Source organism: Arachis hypogaea, chromosome 11, assembly GCF_003086295.3.
Source record: "Arachis hypogaea cultivar Tifrunner chromosome 11, arahy.Tifrunner.gnm2.J5K5, whole genome shotgun sequence".
Lineage (NCBI taxonomy): Eukaryota > Viridiplantae > Streptophyta > Magnoliopsida > Fabales > Fabaceae > Arachis > Arachis hypogaea.
In genome coordinates this window covers 130,180,655-130,203,149 of record NC_092046.1, presented here as the reverse complement: position 1 = coordinate 130,203,149, position 22,495 = coordinate 130,180,655, and the positions used below count along the sequence as shown (strand labels likewise).

Here is a 22,495-nt window from a genome sequence, read left to right as displayed (position 1 = left end):
ACCTAATTCTTCCTAAGATTTCTATTTAGATGAACTGGCTCTTACCAAAGTTATATATCGAAAATGAGTAATTGCGGAACCCCCTTTAACACCCCTTTTCCCTTTTTTCCCCTTTTCTTTTTTCAAAGTTGGATTTCTAAGTTCTTTATTGAATTCATTTATTTGCAATCATGGTTAAAATGTAAAAAAGATTGGGGTTAGAATGATAATCAAATTTTAGTAAACAATTTCTACTTAGTCTATTTAGTACTTAGTCTATTTATAAAGTAGAAAATTTTTATCAGTCTCTTTTTTTTTATTTAATGAATAATGATATCTTCTTTATATTGCTATTTTCGTTATTCCAATAATAAAATTTCGAAACATTAAAAAAAAAGTAAGTGGACCTAACCCATTGAATCAGAACTATATCTACTATTCTGATATTCAAATTCGATATAGATGAAATTGATCTTTTTTTTTAGACTTCTTTTTGATTTGTACTTCGTAAAAATTAGTCGATATTTACGATTAAATTCTCCCGTTCCTCAAGATTCCTCGACTTTTTTGTTGACACGGACAAAGTCAAGGAAAACCTCTGAAATTATTTCAATATTGGACCTTGGACATATCATAGTTCCGAATCGAATCTCTTTAGAAAGAAGATCTTTTGTCTCATGGTAGCTTGCTCCAGTTCCCTTACGAAACTTTTGTTATTGGGTTAGCCATACACTTCACATGTTTCTAGCGATTCACATGGCATTATCAAATGATACAAGTCTTAGATAAGAATCTACAACGCACTAGAACGACCTTGTTGACGTGTTTTGACTATAGATTGTGTCAATTTAAAGAATTAGTTAGAATTAGCAACAGATGCAAATACGAACAAGTTGAAGATGAAGAGAAATGGTGCAAGAGCGTCGAAGTCGAAAATTTTCAACACATAAAAACTAGGTTGAAAAGCAGTTATTATTTTTTCTTGAACATCAAGACTTTTTACTCAATCTTCTAGCTGAGTTAAAAACATGGATGCAAAATTTGAGGAACAAGTTGAAGAGCAAATGTGGAGTTTAGAGACTAAGGTAAGAAAAGATGTGGGATGTCAAACTTAGGAATCAAGATTCTTCATGGTCAAAGTAAGGCATAACCTAAAAAATGCGGAAGCTAGATCATGTGGAAAAGAGAGGTAATCTGCAGTTCACTTCTGTAGTCCATAAATAAGAAAAAACTAAAAGAATTAAAAGACTTTAATTTAAACACTTCACCATCACATCAAATTCTGCAAAATTCTCAGACACACTGACGCAACGGAAGTCAATGGAGTGCAAGTGCATGTGAGTAAATGGAATCTATTTTTATTTTATTTTTCTTTGTTTTCCTTTATTTTTTAATTCATTTCTTTGCTTTAAGTATTTTATTGTTATTTTACTTTCTTTCAATTTCAGTTTTACTCTTTTATTTATTTAAAGCTTTCATTTATTTTACTTATCCCCTTTTATTATAATTTTTTTTACATTACTTTCCACATTTTAGTATCATTCATCATTTTATACACCTTTTCGACACAAAATACTAAGTAATTTTTGGGTCAAGTCCACTCTTTTATAGAGGAGTTGTATCTGCTCCCCGAACTGAGATCTTGATACAAGCTTAATTCGACAATCGGTCAAAGTTACAAAAAATCAAGTGAAACAAATTGGCACTCCCAGTAAGACACTGGGTTAAGTAAAGTGTCAAATTTTGCATGCGATTACACAATGACAAATTAATAATGTATAATAGAACATTTACTCAATAGATATGTTGAATAATGACACTAGTGAAAATACAAGAGGCTCAGAGGCAGAAGCTGGCCCATCAAGTCGAAGGATGAACCCTGTGATCACAAAAGGAGTCCCTTCAACTGTAGCCAGTACATGACCTCCATATAGACGGTCTCCAAATTACATTTCCACCAATGGAAGACCCTAAAATGGAATTTATAGGAGGTACGACCGCTACTAGGAATAACCCTTTGCATAACCCGACACCTCCTTCAGGTTATCCTTCAGTGGATATACTGACTCACTATAACCCTAATATAGCAAATTACAATGCTTATCATTGTTTGATGAGCAATCCCCCATATTTAGGATCGATGCCCGTGTCTTTACAACTTAATGTAGTAATGCCAAATGTTGTTTCGACACAAGGCACAGAAGCAATCTTAGTAGGGTTGCCAGTTGGTGGAGGACGTGCCTCCATATTTTCAGAGATATCAAGACAAGTTCCTATCTGAACAACGTCTTTTAATACGGTCGAATTTTTTACTGTGTTTAGACAACAAATTGAGGATAACTATCACAATTTGATCAATATGCTTACCCAACAGATGGCTACAGTTTTAAATCCTATAATGAAAAACAATAATGCAAGGATAAAACAGATAGCTCCACATGTCGATGATATTACAAGAGTAGTCAATCGACCATTTGTACTACCAATAAGTGGAATATAGGTTAATAATCCTTCTTTAATGTTAGATGAGATAATTCAAATAGAATTTTGAATGAGGTAAGAGCAAATAATGCCTCAAACTTATGGTTAGAATATAACCCAAGTTGTCGAACAGATTTTGAATAGAGCAAAGTTATATATAAGGGTGAGAAATCAACCCTGTTTTATATCCCCCTTTTTAAATTATGTTTTGTAGGTTGAACTCTCCAAAGGAATTAGAACTCCCAAATCCCTCACTAAGTTTGCAGGAGAAGTGGGGAATCGACGGTGAAGCATATAGCCCGATATATAGTTGAAATAAGTAAGCTGCCTAACAATTAGTATTTGAAAATGAGATATTTTCCTTTTTCACTTACAAAAAATGCCTTCACTTACAAAAAAATGCCTTCACTTGATTTTCAAATTTGTAACGTAACTCGATTCATAGTTGGGCTCAATTAGAAAGGAGCTTTCATGATCAATTCTTCAAAAGAGAAATAAAAGTAACTTTATCAAATTTATTTACGGTAAAAAAGGAAAAAAGCTGAGTCGATTGATGACTATCTCATACGATTCAAGAATATGAAAAACAAATATTTTGTTCCTATTCCTAAACTAGAAGTAGTCAAGATGGCCATCAATGGTCTCGATTTTAATATTCAAAAGAGATTAGTGAACCAACAATTTTTAGATTTGACTCAATTAGCTGATAAAGTACAACAGATTGAGAAATTAAATAAAGAAAAAGAAGAATTTGAGTTGAGCAAAAAAAAAAACTTTTCTTTAATAAAAAGGTAAATTATGTCGATTGTATGAGTGAAGAAGAGTCGAATAATGAGTCTGCCTTTACTGCAGAATTAAAAGATGGACCCTATATGTGTGTTGATCTCTTAATTCAACAAAAAACAAAACTCCTTTATCAGGAGGAAGAAGTTTTTCTTTCAATTTGACAAAAGCTGAACAAATTTTTAACATGTTAGTATATAAACAGCTTGTACTCCCTGAAAGAAAAAGAATACCATCTATTTCTGAAATTAGAAATAAAAAATTTTGTAAATTTTATCAAGTCTCTGGTCATTAAACTAATAATTGTGTACGTTTCAGGGACTTGATACAGAAGGCAATTGAAGATGGTCAACTAAAGTTCGTAGAAAAACTTGAGATGGAAGTATACTCTGATCCTTTCTAGGTCACGTCGAACTTTGTAAAAACAGAGGAATTGAGTTTTTCGATTAACGTGGCTTCTGTCGAACCCGCAGAAAAAAATGATCAGCGTTTGAAACAGAAAGGGTCATCTATCCAAAGGGTTTGCTTTTCAAAAACGGCGTATTGAAATCCAGGGAACATTATGTATTCCCAGAAAAGCGCATGCCATTTTAAATGCTGCATAACTATCTTTTCAAATCTTGAGAATTTAAAAAGACTGCATGTGCCAGGCACGAGTAGTATTAAAACTTGTATTTTTGAACAAAATAACTAGTTTTAAAACGACAATTTATTAGTATAAAAAATTAGAATTTCTCGACTAGGAAGGCGTTTCGATTACAGATTGTGTTGATTTGAAGAATTAATTAGAATTAACAACAGATGCAGATACAAGCAAGTTAAAGTCGAAAAGAAATAGTGGAAGAACGTCGAAGTCGAAGATTTTCAACACATAAAAAACAGGTTGAAAAGTATTTATTGTTTTTCTTTGAATATCAAGACTTTTTACTCGATCTTCAAGCTAAGTTGAGAACATGGGTGCAAAATTTGATGAGCAAGTTGAAGAGCTAACGTGAGCTTGGAAACTAAAGTAAGAGAAGATGTGAGATGTCAAACTTAGGAGTCAAAATTGTTCATGATCAAAGTAAGATCATGGCCTAAGAATAAAGAGCAAACTAGATCATGGAAAAAAGAGAAGCATTCTCCAGTTTATAAATAGAAAAAAAAAAACTAGAAGAATTAAAGGGCTTAGATCTGAAAACTTCACCATCACATCAAATTGTGCCAAATTTCCAATCACACACGCAACAGAAGTCAACGGAATGCAAGTGCATGTGAGTGCCTTTGTTGTCCTTTACTTTTTAATTCATTTCTTTTTATTTCTTTACTTTAAATATTTTATTGTTATTTTTTTTAATTTCAGTTTTACTCTTTTATTTATTTAAAACTTTTATTTATTTTACTTATTTATTTTTATTGTAATTTTTTTTACATTATTTGCCACAATTTAATATCATTGAGAATTTTGTACATTTTTTTGACATAAATACTAAATAATTCTTGGGTCGAACCCACTCTTTTTTAAAAAAGTTGTATCTACTTTTCGAACTGAAATCTTAATACAAGCTTAATTCGACACCGTGTTAAAGTTATCAAAAATCAATTGAAAGAGTGTGTTTTTCTTTTTTACACTATTGAAGTACTATCATTCTAATCTTAAGATTATTAATTAACTAAATTAATTTTACTTAACTAAAATTACATGAAAAAGAAGAAATCTCTCATTATTAATTTGTTCTGTTCACAAGATTCTAAGTCGAAATCATTAGTTAGGATATTAAAATACTTGTTATTTTTCTCACCAATCCCAAGTTGATTTGCTGTTACATTATTGATTACAGATACATTATTTTTGTTGTGTGAACGGGGTCACACTCACTCGGTATTCTCGTGATTGCAAGGTTAGAAAGAAAAGAAAAGAAAAAATCTATGTTGTTTTCATACCATAATCTTGTTACGTATATATGCCAAATTTTCTACATCATCAGATTAATTAGAGTGTGGCATACATTGGATCTCCCTTATGTCTTGACATGCATATATGCATGTGTCCTGTTCTGCATAATTTCTGTGGTTTAATCGCATAATGTTCATTATATTTACATGCATATAAAGAGCATAATCCTCTGATTTATACTCCAACTAGAAAATCTTTCAGGATTCCTCCCTATTCGACTCTGAACAATCACGTTAAGATTATACACATACATATACACTGTTTAGATTTTGACTTATTACTATTCTATTGAAACTAGCTAGGAGAAATGTTCAATGGGGAAGTATATGTTGATTCAATGTATAATTTTCTCTTAAATTTAAACCTGCTGAGCTGTTTTTCCACACTTCATTCTCCAATGAGTGCTGACATATCTATCATCTATTTTTCTCTTTTTATCTAAACACACATTGTTGATTATGTTAACATGAACCACTGGCCATGGCTATTATCATACCTAGAGTTTCTCTTATGCTTATATATGCGAGTCATAATTGGATCATTTGGATGAACATCAAGAAAGAAATATACACAAACATTTAGTTTATATATATTATTATATAAGTATCACATGACGAATACATAATTAAATGAAAGTAGTAACCAGTGAAACACTTTTTTACAATGATATAGTAATATTGGAATGAAGAGGATTTGTGTATAAAAGATGAACTAAAAGGCTAAGCTTTTAATTTATTATAACCAAGTCTAAAATTAATAAACTAACTAAGCATATATAGGCAGACAATGAATACTCAGCAGCCATGGAAATACAGTGTCATATATATTATATTATATTATATTATACATACAGATTATATTCCATATCTATACTCATCATCATAACATCCATCAGAAATAGTCTATAGGGTTTTGTAGAAGGCGTGTTTGGTAATTTTGCTGAAACTGTTGTGGAGTGTAAAATGATAATAGTATTTGAAAGAAGTTCTATTCATTTATTGTAGGGCGAATCATCCAAGGAGGAAGAAGGTTATTATTATTATTAGGTTGAGTTGGTGTAGTACTTTCTTCATTATCTCCTAATAATAATCCATCACTACCTCCAGGTGCTTGAGGGGTACTACTGCCTCTGCATATATAAACTTATAATTATTCAAACTCACTCGTATTAATGAGTGTGTTGATGATCCAAATTAAATTAAGGAAAAGACTAACCCAATATTATTGAAGGACTCCAACGGTTCGGTTATAAGGAGAGAGGGCACATCACCAGTAGTTTGCAGGCCAAGTTGCTCCTCTTGAGTTTGAGTCTGGGCCAGTGCCTTCTCTTTTTCCTTTATCTATAGTTAGAGTGCGTCGTGTATTAGATTATTTGAAATCCAAACAACAATAATAATACAATTTTAATGAAAAAGAATACAACATTATCATCACCTTCTTGGCGAGCACGTTGTTTTGTTCCTGGAGTGCCTTATCCTGAATGAATACAAAAGTTTTTTAATTTTTCGAAAACACAAAATTAAGATGTAAATTCTCGTAAAGTTATTTTTATATGAAATTATTAGTTGAGAATTGTTAGATGATTTAATATGTTTAACTAAATTATTATATAATAACTCTGAAAACAATTGTATACGAATCTTTACCAAAATTTAAATGTGGATACATCAAAATAAAAGATTTTACTAGGATACTTGCCTGAGCTAACAACATATATATGCCAAATATTAAACATCTCTTATTTTTACAAGAGAATATTAATGTCTAATGGAATAGTTTCCCACTAATTTTAATATGATCATGTGTTAGGTGAGTTACAAAGATAGTTTAATTTCGTTATTTGTATGGATATAGTTTATTTGAGAATTCGCTAGGACGAATTATATCCTGTCAATTCGATTTTGGTGAATTGTATTCTAAAATATTGAAAATTAAGAAAAGATCAATTATTTTTAGTGAATTATATTTTTTTAAAAATTAAAGAAAGAAAATTTACCCCAAGAGAATTTTGCTTTCCAAACAAAATAAATTACAATTTTCCCCGAATTGTTAATTTAGAAAATGTCCCAATGATTTTTGTTTTTTTCTCCTATTTCCGTAAATCACTTGTCATCCATTTTTTGAGATTTTGCCTATTAACTAGCAATCAACCATATTAAAAATTTTGACCCACAATTTAAATATATTACATAAAAATGTATATATCCAATAATATTTGTACTCATCTATTATTTACTACATAATGTGTAGAATTTAACTTATACTACGAAGTCAATTTAATAATAAAAAATGATAAAGAAAACGTACCTTTTTCTGAAGCTCTGAAATAGATTCATACATGACTTGGTTCTGCATGCACGTGAACACTCATAGTCATAACACAATCATTATATATGACATTCTTCAACTGATATACATATAGATATAATAATAAAATATTATGTACATACAGAAAATTAACTATTAATATATTAAATTATTTTTAATCAATATTTTATATTTAAACGTATATTTTATATATAAATAATTAATTTGATGATTGAATTTTAAAATATATTTAATATGATTGGATAATAATAATAATACCTTTCGTGATCTAATGTGCTTGAGAGCGGATTCAAGTTGGTGTTCCAAATTCTGAAGTTCTTTCAGACTTAGGGTATCGAGACCTTCCCCCATAAAATTCCTGCAATGGCACGAGAAGTTTGCAATTTCGCATTGATTGATCATGCATCTATCTAGCTTTATTATGTTTAATTTTAGAATGAAGTATTCCGATCCATGTATATACCTTTGATTTCTGTGTAGAACTTCCACCCTAGCCTTGAGCTTTGCGTGTTCTAGTATCCAGTTTTCCTGTATAAATCAGAATTAACAGATACATTAATCATAATATTATATCATTAATTATCACGCACTAAGGATTAAGAGAAAGAATAATGAAAGGCGTAGATACATTTGGCGGCTGCTGATCATTTGAAATGAGTTGCTTCTCCGCATATGAGTACCTCTCATACCGTTCAAGAATCCTTTCCATACTGTGTATGTAGTGTTCATAACAGACAAAGATACACGCACATTAGATATATAAAAAGGTAACAGCCATTTTGCATGCACCCAAACACCTACACATACACTTTTATTTTACGTGTGTACCAACAGACAGCCATATACCTTGCATGGCAAGAATTCAATGAACTTCAATTCTCTCCCAAAAATTTGACTTACTAAGTGAAGCTATATGAACAATATTATATTCAATACGTTTTTCCATGTAAAAAGTACATTTTTGAACTTGAAATATTTATTATGTAAAGTATCACTTATATTTGTACTTTTTTTAATGTTTACATATAGAATATTTACAAGCACTCTTTTTAAGATTGTAAATATAATAAATGTTGTAATTATTTTTGGCATGCATATTAAATGTTTTATGAGTGTACACATTTTACTTTTTTTTTTTTGTATTTCGTGTGTGTATGTGAGAGGGTAAGAGGAACCTTGCATCCAAAATCATTTTTGATGAAGTTGATTTCGGCCATTTCACTGCCTACCAAAACGAAGTCATAGCTAGGAGGGCAATGAAATCTGTAAAAGTCTCTCAGTGTCAAATTCTCTCCCTCTCCCTTAAATCTATGTAACTTCATTTTGCCATTCTAATAATGTACGTGAGAGAATTCTCACTCTTCTAGTCTTCTTCAAGGGTTTATGCTCGTTGTTTTGATGGACTTATTTGTAATTTCCGTTCACTCATCAATAAAGTTTAATCTATCTTTTCCCAAAAGAAAATAAGAGGTTTGTTCCACCGTCGAGGTTATAAAGAGACTTTTGGAACTTGCTAAAAGTGCATTCAACCGTTGAGATGTGTTCATATATATATTTCTTTAGCAAGATCATATGAAGAAAAAGTTGTATTAGCATCTATTTGTGTTGGCAGAAAAAACTTGGTATTCACACCAGCGAAGGAAAGGATTCTTTAGCATCAGTTGTGACTTTACACCATACACCAGCATATTGATCATTGACGCCTCTAGGAAATAGAGACACATACATGATCCTCAATTCTATGGTTCCTCACTTCAAGCCACAATCACCAGAGCCATGGAATGTCCTTGTAATTATGGCTTTCAGAGAAACTTGATCTTTAATGGTGAAATGACCCTGGTAGAAAGGTAATTAAACACATTCTAACGGATCACTAGATCATAAGATTTTAAAAGAAAGCGCTAATTAAGGAGTAAGACAGCTAGGAAATAGATATTATACGAACCAAATTAAAGGATCATGACAATTCCTCCCAAATTGATTCCAATTTGGTAAAACATGTTGTGACATTCATGTCACCTTACCCCAGTTGCATAAAGCTAGCTTCTCTTGTAACTCAGTTATTGTAAACTTTTCCCCTTCATAGTATCTATATATGTCTAAAGATCAATCCACAATCATATTAAACCTTGCAAAATTTCAACACTCGCTCAAAGAGAGATTAATCCGACTCACCACATATCTGCTATATCGATCCCAAATGTCAAACAAACTTCACCATTATCAGATTTCCCTAAGCTACCATCAATGAAACCTAGTTTATTCTTGAACTTTTTGTTGTATCTAAGATATATATCTTTAGTCTTCATTATATATCTTTTTTTAAACTCTATCAAGCAGTGCCTTGATTAAGAAGTCATCTTGACAATTACTTTTTCCCCCTCTAATGTTTGAATACCAATCCTCTATGTAAGAGAACAACCTCTCTACTACACCCAACCATTAATCTACACACAAGATAACCTTGAGATTTTGTATGCTATAGAGGCATGAATTTGATTTGCTTCAGAAAAAATTGTTAACAAAACGGAGTTCGATCGCGAGCATCATTTTGAAAAGAAATTATAAAGTAATTTTACATATATAAGGGAATAATGAATTTAAACCAAATAAAGGTTGATTATTTAGACAAAATAACAATTTATTCCTGCTTTCATTCTATTCATGGGCTTAATTCTATAGTTAGCTTTATAATATGCTTACGATCTAGTTCTAAGTGAGTCCAGAAGCATCCGCATAATTATTCTTTACACAAAGAACTTAGAACGGTCAGTTTACAGATAAAATTATAATAAGAAATATTATTTGTATATTTAAATTGTGTCAAATTTTAAATATTTAGTTAAAAATAAATATTTTTATTAACTTTTATTTATTCAATTTTTTCTATTTTTAACTTTAAAATGATATCTCAACTAAACACCAATTTAAATATATAAACAATATTTTTTTCATATTCAATATGAAATTTAAATTCTCAGTATTTGATTAAAAAAGAGATGAATCTCTTTCCCTCAATTATACCCCCAACTAGGATATGTATAAAAGCTAAATATCTGAGCCAGGATATAGGGAAAGAAAAGCTGGCTATGAAAAAACAAAAACAAATATCTGAGCCTGGAAATGGTGAAAGAAAACCTGGCTATGGAAAAAAACAATAAATACTAATAACATGAGTATCTAATGTTATATGGATAGATGTATTGTATATTGATATATTCATTTAGAATGCTCCATTGCTCCGTCCTCATGTGCCTAAATTCTCTTTGTACTTATTATCTAATAGTAATAATAATAAAAAAATTTATGTAGACACTAAAAAATTAATCACTAAATTAATTATTATATATTTATGTATAAATATATATTTTAATGATTAATTTTTTTAAAAAATATTAAAAAATTATTAAAATTTATTATTTTTAACTATTAATAAATTATTAATAATTATAAATATACAATAAAATATATAATTAAATTATTAAACTAAAAAAATTAAAATAATAATTAAATAATAATTAAAAATAATAAATTCTGATTCTACCTAATATTTTTTTTTATACTGATAGTGTAATAATAAATTGCTAATCCCCCTTGGGATATTCCATAATCTGTGCTATTATTTTTCATTAGATAATTTAACAGGCAGCAGCACTAATATCAAGAGGTGATATATAGATATTTTATATGGATCACTTAATTATTTATATATTATTAAGTGCACTATGTATCCTTGGATATAAAAAAGGTGGTGCAGTTTCTAAAATGAATTTGTCTTTACACGATTCTTACAGTGTTTGGTCAATTTTCTGAAGTTTTCTCAGGTTCGTGTATGCGCGAATATATATATGTCAGATGGAGATGCCCCCTTCTCATCTCAAAACTTACGTACGCATTACTATTATCCATATGAGGAAATTCAAATTATTAGCCAAACTTATTAGCTTCTCTAATAAGCACCCAATCCCAATCTGGTTCAACAAAATACTATCTTAATTAGGAATATGAAAGTTAATCAAACTTAATTAAGTATAAAGCAGAGTTTGTTACACATAGAAAGCATATATATAAGAGGAAATAGGAAATGTAAAAGCATATATACTCTTACTACTGCATATGGACAGTACTCTTAATGTAAAACAGATGAAAACACATAATCGGTGGCGTTCTTAATTAAGTAATTTCGACACAGAAATTAAACATTTCACTAATTAATCAAGATCCATATTATGTATAGTTATGAGCAGTAAAATTAAGTAAAGGCGATTTTGGATTCGAGAGAGGGAGAATGAAAAGGTACGAACCAGGGATCGAAGAGCTTGCCTTTGGTGGAGAAGACGATGAGTGCGACTTCGGCATCGCATAGCACTGAGATTTCGTTTGCCTTCTTCAGCAAACCAGATCTTCTCTTTGAGAACGTGACTTGCCTATTAATCTTGTTCTCGATCCTCTTCAACTGCACTCTTCCCCTTCCCATCGATCCAAGTTCCCTCTCTCGATCGATTCTCTCTCTCACCGTACCTACCTACGTATACGTATACACATACGCATGCACTACCTAGCTACCTTCTTTTCCTCAATTGTATACGCTTGAAGAAGCAGCGAAGAGAGAGAGAGGGATATATAGAGAGAGAGACTTTACCACAAATCGGTGAGTTGAATTTTCAATTCTCTGCTCTCCTCACTCCTCTTGCTTGCTTTTTGTTTTGTTTTGGTTTGGTTTGGTGTTTTTATTAATTAATTAAAAAAATTGAAATGAAAAATTATGATTGGTGAATGTTACTAATAAAATTCGGAATTGGGAAAAAGAAAAGAAACCGCTGATGGTGACGGGAGAGGTGGTTTTCCAATACCAGAGCGGATTCGTCAAATTCGTTGTCGATTTATGATTGGCTACTCAGATTGTCGTTATCAATTCTTTCACTGTAAAGTTAGTACAAAGCTCTTAGCGGATCAATTAATTATGTGGTTAGATTGAATAAAATAAGGAGATTAAATTAAGCATTCATAGGCTACCCATCACTTCAACTCCAACCGCCGTAGAAAACAGTGGTTAACTGCTGTTAATCTCATCAACACTATTAGATGGATGTACTGGCACATATTTAAGTGACACAGACTATTCAGAATTTAGATGTTTCAATAATTTGTCTTTATATTATATAATTAAGATTAAGGATTAAAATGTATCCATGTTGATGAATTAGCAGATTTTACTCCAAATAAAAAAATAGTTTAACAGAAAAATTATCTATTGAAAATTTAAAATGATGTGGTGTTATTAATTATTTTTAGAGGAAAGAATAAGACTAACAAAATTCATTGATAAAATTACTATGATTTTGTGAGGTAAAAATGCTATGTTAGATTAGACCAAATTTAAATTTTTAATAGATTAGGCCAATAACAAAATTTGTTAGTCTAAGTTTGATCTGAAGTATGCAATAAACTTAAAGTATGTTAAAAGATTTAAAATATTATTTATATACCAAAATTAGTCATCAGTAATTTAATTCAATTTTAATGTATATTTTATACTTTAATATTATTTTATATTAATAATTAATTTTAATGACTAATTTTAATATATATTTAGTATGGTTATAACATGTTTAACTGTCTTAACTCAAAATAAATAAGTAATAAATAATTAAAAATAAAAATATATAAATATAATCAAATAAATAACATAATAAATAAACTTATATAAATATCATAAAAAGCTATAAAGTTAAACTCTAGTTATTACACTTTTTAGTTTTTACATGCCCAAACCAGCTATACACCTTTACAAGCCAAACAAACTATTCTTGTGAGTTGTGAGTTTAATCCTAACCTATTTAAAGAAGAAAAAGAAAAGAATAAGTAAATAATTTTTAATCAGTTAATTTTAAATAACTGTAATTAATAATCATTAATTTTATATTTTTAAAAATAAAATTTAAATAATTATTAATTAATAACAATTAATTAGTATTAAGTACAGTTTAAAAATATTTGTTGTTTTATTGATGACTAAATTTCTGTTGATTATCTAGTGGGATTATTAAAAAAAAAATAATTAAACTTGTAAAATAGTTTGAACCTCCTCCACTATGCACGCTACTCAGCTTTATGTAAAACAATGAAACAAACAAAACGAAACTATGAATAATTTTTATACTCTGGTACTAGTAATAGTACATCATCACCCTCTTCATCTATTTTGGTAAAATGTGAGAGCTTTTCCATATAACAAGAAAAATGCATTCAATAACAGAATTTTCCTACTTATTTTTATAAAGGAAAATATAACGTATGATGTATAAATAGTCACAACAAATTGTAAAAAAGAAAAAACAAAACATGACAAATTAGTTTATATATGTCATTAAAAGTTCAAACATCATTATAAAAATTTTGAATATTCTATCCATTACTTAATAATATATAGTGTACGTGATACATGATGGTTATTATTTTCGAGTAGTTGATGATTAGCTTTCTGCATTACAAACTTATTAATATATATACTAATTACCATACCATTTATTTACACTAATTATATAATAATCAACCTACTCCGCCGGATATAAAAAGTAGCATCTTAATTTGCTATTATACATCTCAGTGATGATGATAGTTAGGTCAACATTGCATTGAAAATATCAATAAGGACAACACTGTTTATATACAGTGATAATGATACTATTAATGTTGAAAAATATCACTGCTGAAAACGTAGTATTAAAAAAATTAGAGAATTAACTAATATTAATTTAAATATAAAATTTTGATTAATCAGTAATATAAAATATTTTATATAATTATTTAATTATATCTACCTTTTTATAATTACCGGCGTGATCAAAGTAAATACTAATGTAACATTACATTATCAACAAAAAACAGTTTTACACGTGCATTAAATTGCATAATATTATATCAACAAAAATAATTATCTTCTAAAATAATTGCATAACATATTTTATACGATTAGTATATTAAAATTAAATTCAAACAAATTTAATCTCACCTAATATTTATAGTTAAATATTAACCTAGAACAACTACATGATATGATTTTCCACTAATTTTATACACAAGAATTGGCAACACACAGAAATATGCAGGTGACTGACCCTTTTGCTGTAAATATATAAAAATGTTGTCATGCACACCTGAGGCAAAAGAATTCACATGTCAGAACTTAATAAGTTAAGCATTCAACAACTTATATCAAAATGACAAAATATTGTTTACTTATTTACAAAGTTGTTCCTCTATTTTATGGACATGGAGTTTTCATCAGCTATGTATATATGATTATTAGTTATTACTGCTTAGCACAATGGCCTGACAATATTCAAAATAATAATAATAATATATAAAAAGTGAGCGAAATGAAAGGGTGCACATAATGCATTCATTCATAATGCATGTGGTGATGCTAGCTAGTACATGCACAAAAGAAAGAAAACCCCAGAGGAAAAAGTTAGGTCTTGCTCTTCTATGTCCAAATAATTATTAGCTTTGATTGGCTTAATTAGGAAATAAAAGTGAAATTAAATTCAAAAAGGAAAGATCTGGAACATGTGGTGTTGTTATGCATTATTAGCAAAAGCTGGGAAAAAAAAAAGAAGAAAAGAAACGAAAAGAAGCTATAATAATTAATTACAAATTGAACTGTTAATTGTGTCTGATGATTTAACAAATCAAACACTTGATTATCTATTAGCAGGAATATAATAACAACTGTAATTTTACCCATAATAATACTAGATCCCACAGAGAAGCACAATATATATGTACACTTATGACTAATTATTTTATACATGTCACTATAATATGCTAATTATTTTAAAGATTATGATGCACAATTCTAAAGTAACATGATTAATGTGTGACTTTTTTTACTTAAATAAAATAAACAAATTCTAAAGTTATTTGGTTTTCTTAAATCAATTTTCAAAATGAGAATCCTTTATTTTTATTAATATATAAATCGTTTTAAGGTTATGTGTTTTAAATTATATGTTAAACATTACATTCTAACACGATTTATGTTTGGAAGTCTTAACTTTTCAAAAATTGCTCATAAATCATTTTAAAGTAACGAGCTTTTTAAATTGAACGTAAATCGTCCTATTCTGTGATGATTTATGTTTTTTACTCTTAAAAACAACAGTCTGGGACGATTTATGTTCAAATCTAAACTTTAGGAGCTTGTGACAATTTACATGTTGAAAATTAACTTTTAAGATCCTGTGACGATTTACATGCAAATTGATAAACGAAATTTTTTACTCTAAATCTCTAATTTCACCTAAGTCTAACATCTTTTATAATCATCCAAAAATCTAAAAGTTTTCTCAACAATTGAACCCTAAACTTTATAATCACAAAATTCTAACAGTCAATTATACTTATCATCATTTACCAATCACAATCTCAATAGATATTCGTATTGAAATTAGATTAAATCCGTCATCAACCAGGAATGGAGCTAGAGCTTTAAATTGAAGGGGACTAATATGAAAATTATAAGTTAAGAAGGAAAAAAAATTAATAAAATTAGGAAAGACTAAATTATAAAATAATGAACTTTTTATATAAAAATTATAAGTTAGGGGAAGCCATTGACCCCTTCATGTACACGATGCTCCGCTGACCACATGATAAATTAATGATATCAACTAAATTAATTAAATACAATTTCTAATTACTTACTTTTAAAGAATTATTATGTGTTTATAACATGTAAGAGAATAAAAAGAAAGTAATTTTAAATATTTATTTTGTGCTTAAATAATTGTATTTTAGTAACATAGATCAAATTTAAATATCTGAGTACAATAGTAAAAATAACTTTATTTTTTGATGATACAAAGACGCTATGCATATCCACATCAAGACCAACATTTACTTGTCAACTCTTTGACCAATGAATATTTGTTCTAAATTGGAATTATTTTAAATACATAAATTAAATATTTTATTTACGGATATAGCTAATTTGTAGCGTTTTAATATATTTTACTAAGAACCCGAGAACAACAAAGTATAGTTCATTCCATCTTTCTAGTTCTTGGTTAATCTTTAGAGTATAGTTTAATTGTTAAACTCTAACTTGTTACCATTATTATTATTATAATGAACTATGAATGACCTAAGAAACTCATTTTCTCATTCATTCAATCATCTTGACCAAAATTTTATTAATTTTCGTTATTATAATAATAGAGTTCAAACTCTTTACTGAGAGTTGACAGATTTATTATTAACTAATAATTAATTATACAAGTATTTAAATCATACACAATATCTATTCAACTAACATCCTAGGATATTAGTTGTCCAGAATCAAAGTATAATAAATATATTGTTAATTATTATGACATTCGCAGGTCAAAGAAAATTTTATTACGGTATTACTATATTCATCTTAAAAATATCATATTGACAAATATACGGTAATTATAACCATTAGGAATTTTTAAATTGAGTCAATTCAATGGTCATATCCCTATACGTACCATCTATTAATTTTCAACTAATGAAGACCATTGTCCATTATATATTGATCTATCTAAATTATTAATGTCCTTTCAATTCGCACGTACATTGTTACATGATCTTGAGGGTTAGTCTCCAACATGTAAATCATCACGCTCCTCAGTTTAGGTTTGAACATAAATCGTTCCAAACTGTTGTGTTTTAAGAATAAAAAGTGCAAATCATCACAGGGTAGAACGATTTACGTTCAATTTGAAAAGTTTATTTTCCTAGGACAATTTATAAATAATTTTTAAAAAGACTTCCAAGTATAAATCATTTTAGGATGTAACATTTAACATATAATTTAAAATATACTGCATTGAGATGATTTATATATTAATAGGAATAGAAAATTTACATTATGAAAATTAATTTAAAAAATTAGATAATTTTGAGATTTTTTTATTTTATTTAAGTAAAAAAATTTTAATGTGCACATGAACAACAAATAAAGATAATTTTTATTTACCTTTCTTAATTTTTCTTACAAAAGTGAAGGAAAAGAGAATATTGTCAAATACAGTAACTAATATTTCAATAATTTAAAAACACCTTTAACGAACAAGATAATAGTTTATCCTTAGACATTTTCATAAATTAAATAATATTACACTTTTTGAAAATTAAATAAATCTTAATTTTTTATTTATTAAATTTAAAATTATAATTTAAAATTAAAGATGTTTTTTTTTTTTACCTATAATATCAAATTAATTTTCAAAAGACATTACATTCCTTATTTTCTTCGAAAATGCATTAGCATTCACCCAAATAAACCCTCAACACTGGTGTTCAGCTTTAACGCCAAATACAAATCTTTTGCATAACGAAATGTTATTTGGGATATTCCATTTGATCAATCATTCAGCATCCAAGACCAGTCATTTTTTCTAGCACAAGTTTATTAGTTAATAATGTGGGAAATGGTTCTCACCGTTCTCGTAGCCTAATAAATATTCAATAAAATATTCTGAAATTATAATCTTAAAAACAGTTGGAAGTTGAATGTAGCTTTGTTATGTCAATTCTAATTCCTCAACTGCCTACCTTATCCTCTATTATTATAGAACTGATTCTTTTCCTATCGTAGCCAGAACTTGAGGGACCATTATCAATTTATCAGGGAATTTTTATTTTATTTTTCCATTTTTAATCGGATTTATTTTTGTCCAAGTCGTATAAATAATTTTATATAATTATTTAATTATATTATATATTTAAATAAACCTTTAATAATAAATTTAAAAATTAATTATTTTTTTAAGTAATTGAATATTAATATAAAATTCTTTCACGCTGAAAAATTGTTAGCATTGTTGGTGAGGGAGTCACCCCAAGATATAGTAGCAGGCAGGGTTTTCAAGAGTTTCCTGAGTTGAGAATTGAGAAATTTAATGGTTTCGAAAGAATTCAAACATATATATGACTATGAAAAGCCACATATATAAATCCCAGAATGTAACCATTCATAGTTGGGTTGTCACGTGTCACCGTTGATATTTGTAGTTGGATTCTCCATAGTTTGTTTGAATTTCGTTTTAGGTATGTAATAATTTATTAATTAATAATAAATTTTTAAGTAGAATCTCGATTTGCAATAAATTAATCGTTGCCTACCGTATAGAAAGATAACGTGAAAAACTAATAATATTTTATTTGTTTGCATGTTATAAAAAGAGGCCTGAAATATATTAATAAGATTTTTAAATAAATAAATTAAAAGATCACAAAATACTTTTAAACCTCGTGCGAAATTTTTATTTAAATTAAATAAATATATAAATTACAAAAATACATAAATAGTGAGATATTTACAAAAATGTACTATGAGATATATTTTAAATGTTAAAAGATTAACCCAAAAATAAGCATATCTCAGCGTTTGAGATCTCGTGTTGTGATTGGGTGACGCCGAGTCATATTCTGGGTGCACCTGAGATATGTATTAGGGTAGAGATTAGGTATTGAGTACCCGCAACATGCGTAAATTGAGAATGAGGTCTCAGTACCCAAGATAAACACAATTTTTTAATTTTATTCTCAGCATCTGAGATATAGTCAATGGTGTAATTTAGGTCTCAACACCCGAGATATGTATATTATGGTTTAGGTGTTTCTGCACCTAAAATATGTTAGAGAATAACTCTATATATAGAACCCATCCCAATACCACCCTTCACACAATTCACAAACCAATCTTTTCTTTCTCTTCTTTCTGTTTTGTTATGATGGAGAATAATCAATTCTTCTTTGTTGTGGTTTATCCCAATAGGAGAGTCAAACACGGTGATAAAAGAGTGGTTTTTGAGTCGAATAAGACTGTCATGTTGCGCACTAACTGAGTTGATACTTTACACGCACTAAAGGCGGCCATGCTGAGCAATAAGGGGGAGGGGGGAGAATAGGTACCAAAGAGGATGGGCGGGTTGAATATAGATTTTTGCACGCGCTTCCGAACGGTGAATTTACCAACCGATTATTTTGGATTGATGGGGATCAGTATGTGAGAGTAATATTTGATGTACGTGAACGGCTAATACCGCAACATGTGATGGAGTGGTATGTCGCGGTCCGTGACGTGGTTGTCGGTGGTGGGCCGTCTCCTTCGAGTCCTGAAGTTGTCCCGCTCGAGGCCACACCAATCCATTGCGCCCAGTCTCATGATAATGCCGACGAGGACGACAGTGAGGTGGTGGAGGTGGAGTCTGATAATACGATGATGATGCTGATCCCTGCTGAATGGATGCACCGCTTGATGACCCTGGTATGTCGGTATGGTCTCTCCGCTATTGATAACGACCTGCCAACTCATCCATCGCATCCCCAGTCACACCGACGATCTGGAACATGTCATCGAGGTTTATCTCAACATCGGAGCCAATGTCGAACTGGGCCCGGTCCTAGGGGGTGTCATCAGCTGGGCGGTGATTGGGGATAGAGGTACTCAGGATAAGCGTCCTAGCCATGTCGGCGTCATGCTCAGCAAAGAATGCGTCGGACAGAATCTCCGCATATGCAGCGGCCGTGTGATCCTCCGGTATATCCTCCTGCCATGCATACTTAGCATCCTCGTCTAACAACTGCTCATCTCCGTCACCCCGCTGAGAATCTCTGCCGTCCTGCCTGACACGCTAATCGCGTACCCTCCGTGCCGGTCTCCGGACATTATCTCGAGGTCGCCTCCTCACCCGTCGTCTCTGATCTGGGGCATCCCGTGGTAACTGTAACTCATCTCTCTGATGCCGTAGGGAGGATATCAGCCGGTGGGGCTGCTGCTCTGGGATCGGCCAGGACCTCCTCCCCCGATTGAAATCTGACCTTATAGGCCTGCTGCCACTAGGAAAGGTACTCCTGTGTTGGATGAAGGTCTGGATGGCCATTGATCGTAACCAAGTGCTGTAGCTGGTAGTGGCCCCCGAATAGATCGTACCATTCACAGTGCACGTCGGGCCACCAGGTGTCATCTCCTTTCATCGTCTTGAAAAGATATTCGTCGACGTTCACCGGATCCGCTGGCTTGTGCTGCTGTCCCTTAGCTGCCTCTTAACTATGTCAACATGATGACACACTACAAAGTGAAAGCAAATGAGAGGGACGACAACCCTCCATGTATAAACCTCCACGTCACTCATAAGCCAATCGGGCGCAATCTGACGTAGCTGGAGCTCCTCGTAAGGTGTACACCAAAACTATTCACATCGAGTTAAAGTACCGTAATTAAAAATGATATACCAATGCATGAAAAAATATAGAAACCAAAAAATATCGTACCTGGTCAAAATGTCAGGGCATCGATGCGACGACGTAGGCTCTGGATTCTGCCATCATGATGATCTCTACTTTGTTGCCCTAGTCTTGCCAAACTATGCTAAATAAAAATAGTTGCACAGAATTTAATTAATTACATTCCCTAACACGTGTTCAATGTCTACTACATTTAGGGCTGCACATGGATCGGATCGGATCGGATATAGCATAAAATTCTATCCGATCTGCACTGCACTCATCGGATTGGATCGGATACGATATTCGCATTTTTTTAGGCCGGATCCGATCCGATCCGATCCGGATCGGATCGGATCGGATATTGGGTATATCCGCATAATTAAAAAAAAAACTATTTTAAGATTCTATTTGACTATTTTTACAAAAAAAAATCCAAAAAATTCATTTTTTATCTGTTTAAGCCTATTTACTCCTAAAATATTATTAATAATAGTTCTTTTGAATAACAAAAACAAATAATAACACAAGATTTAAGTTTAACTATTCTAAGTTGAAGTACAACATAAAAAATTAAAAACAAAATATCATAAAATTCATAAATAACACACTAAAATTCATATCACATTAGGGTTTATTTTCTTAAACTATGCTATTTATATGTGATGTGCGGATATGCGGATTTGCGGATTGGATCCGCGGATATCACTGCCATATCCACAATCCGATCCGACCATAGTGCGGATCCGATCCGATCCGATCCGATGGCTTTGCGGATCGGACACTACAAGAAAATGGAACATTTGTAACAAAAATTTTGTATCAAATTAAAAATTGTTACAAAAAACCCTTTTTTTGTATTAATAGTTGCTGATTGTTACAAAAAAAAGTATGTTTTGTAACAACATTACAAGTTGTTACAAAACATCGAGATATTTTGTAACAATACATTTTATTTTGTTACAAATGATGGTAGTTTTTGTAACGCGCCGGTGTTTTGTTACAAAATATTGTAATGTTTTGTAACAAAACATAAAGTAGTTGCAAAAATTCGTAGTATTTTGTAACAAAATAGTTTTTTTGTTTCAAAAAATCAAATGTTTTGTAACAAAATATTTTTTTGTCTGAAAAACTTAAATTAATTTGTAACAAAAAAGTAATTTGTCACGAAATTTAATATTGTTTGTAACAAGTTTTATTTTGTGTTACAAAATATGTGTATAATTTATACATTTTTTTTTTCAAAATGTTAAAAACTTTAAGAATTAAAAAAATTGTCTTTATATTTTTTTAAAATAATTTTATTTTGTTTCAGAAATAAAATTTTTTTTTATATAATTCTTTTAAAATATATTGTATAGATTATTTTTTACATATTCATTAATTTTTAAATGATGTAAATATTAATTTATATTCCTTTAGAAAATTAGTATATAATTTATAATAATCAGAATTTTAAGATAACTTAAAACTAATTTGTAAAATTTAAATTTTTTTTATTAATTTATAAATATAAATAACAAAGAGTTAAAAATATTCCAAGAAAATGTAAAAAACTAAATGCAATGTTAAAAAAACCAAGGGCTAATAGCTAGTGAATGTAAAATGGTAAAAAAACCCTAAGGTTCCCCCATTGCCCCACCTCACTCGAAGCCTCACACTCAGTAACTCTCAACCCATGGCGCCGTCAACAAACCCTATCTGCGAGGGAAAAAGGAGCTGCTTGCG

The 22,495-nt window shown here is 30.0% G+C and overlaps 1 protein-coding gene across 1 annotated transcript; it reads right to left on the bottom strand.

The window, feature by feature from the left end:
• Positions 1 to 5,983: 5,983 nt before the first annotated feature.
• LOC112722614 (agamous-like MADS-box protein AGL8) lies at positions 5,984 to 12,208 on the bottom strand. Its single transcript, XM_025773708.3, has 8 exons — positions 11,812 to 12,208; positions 8,136 to 8,217; positions 7,971 to 8,035; positions 7,766 to 7,865; positions 7,487 to 7,528; positions 6,614 to 6,655; positions 6,395 to 6,519; positions 5,984 to 6,308 (listed from the first exon to the last, which is right to left on the bottom strand). The coding sequence occupies exons 1-8, from the start codon at positions 11,982 to 11,984 to the stop codon at positions 6,167 to 6,169; spliced, it is 771 nt and encodes a 256-aa protein (XP_025629493.1). The 5' UTR covers positions 11,985 to 12,208; the 3' UTR covers positions 5,984 to 6,166.
• Between the last annotated feature and the right edge of the window lie 10,287 nt (positions 12,209 to 22,495).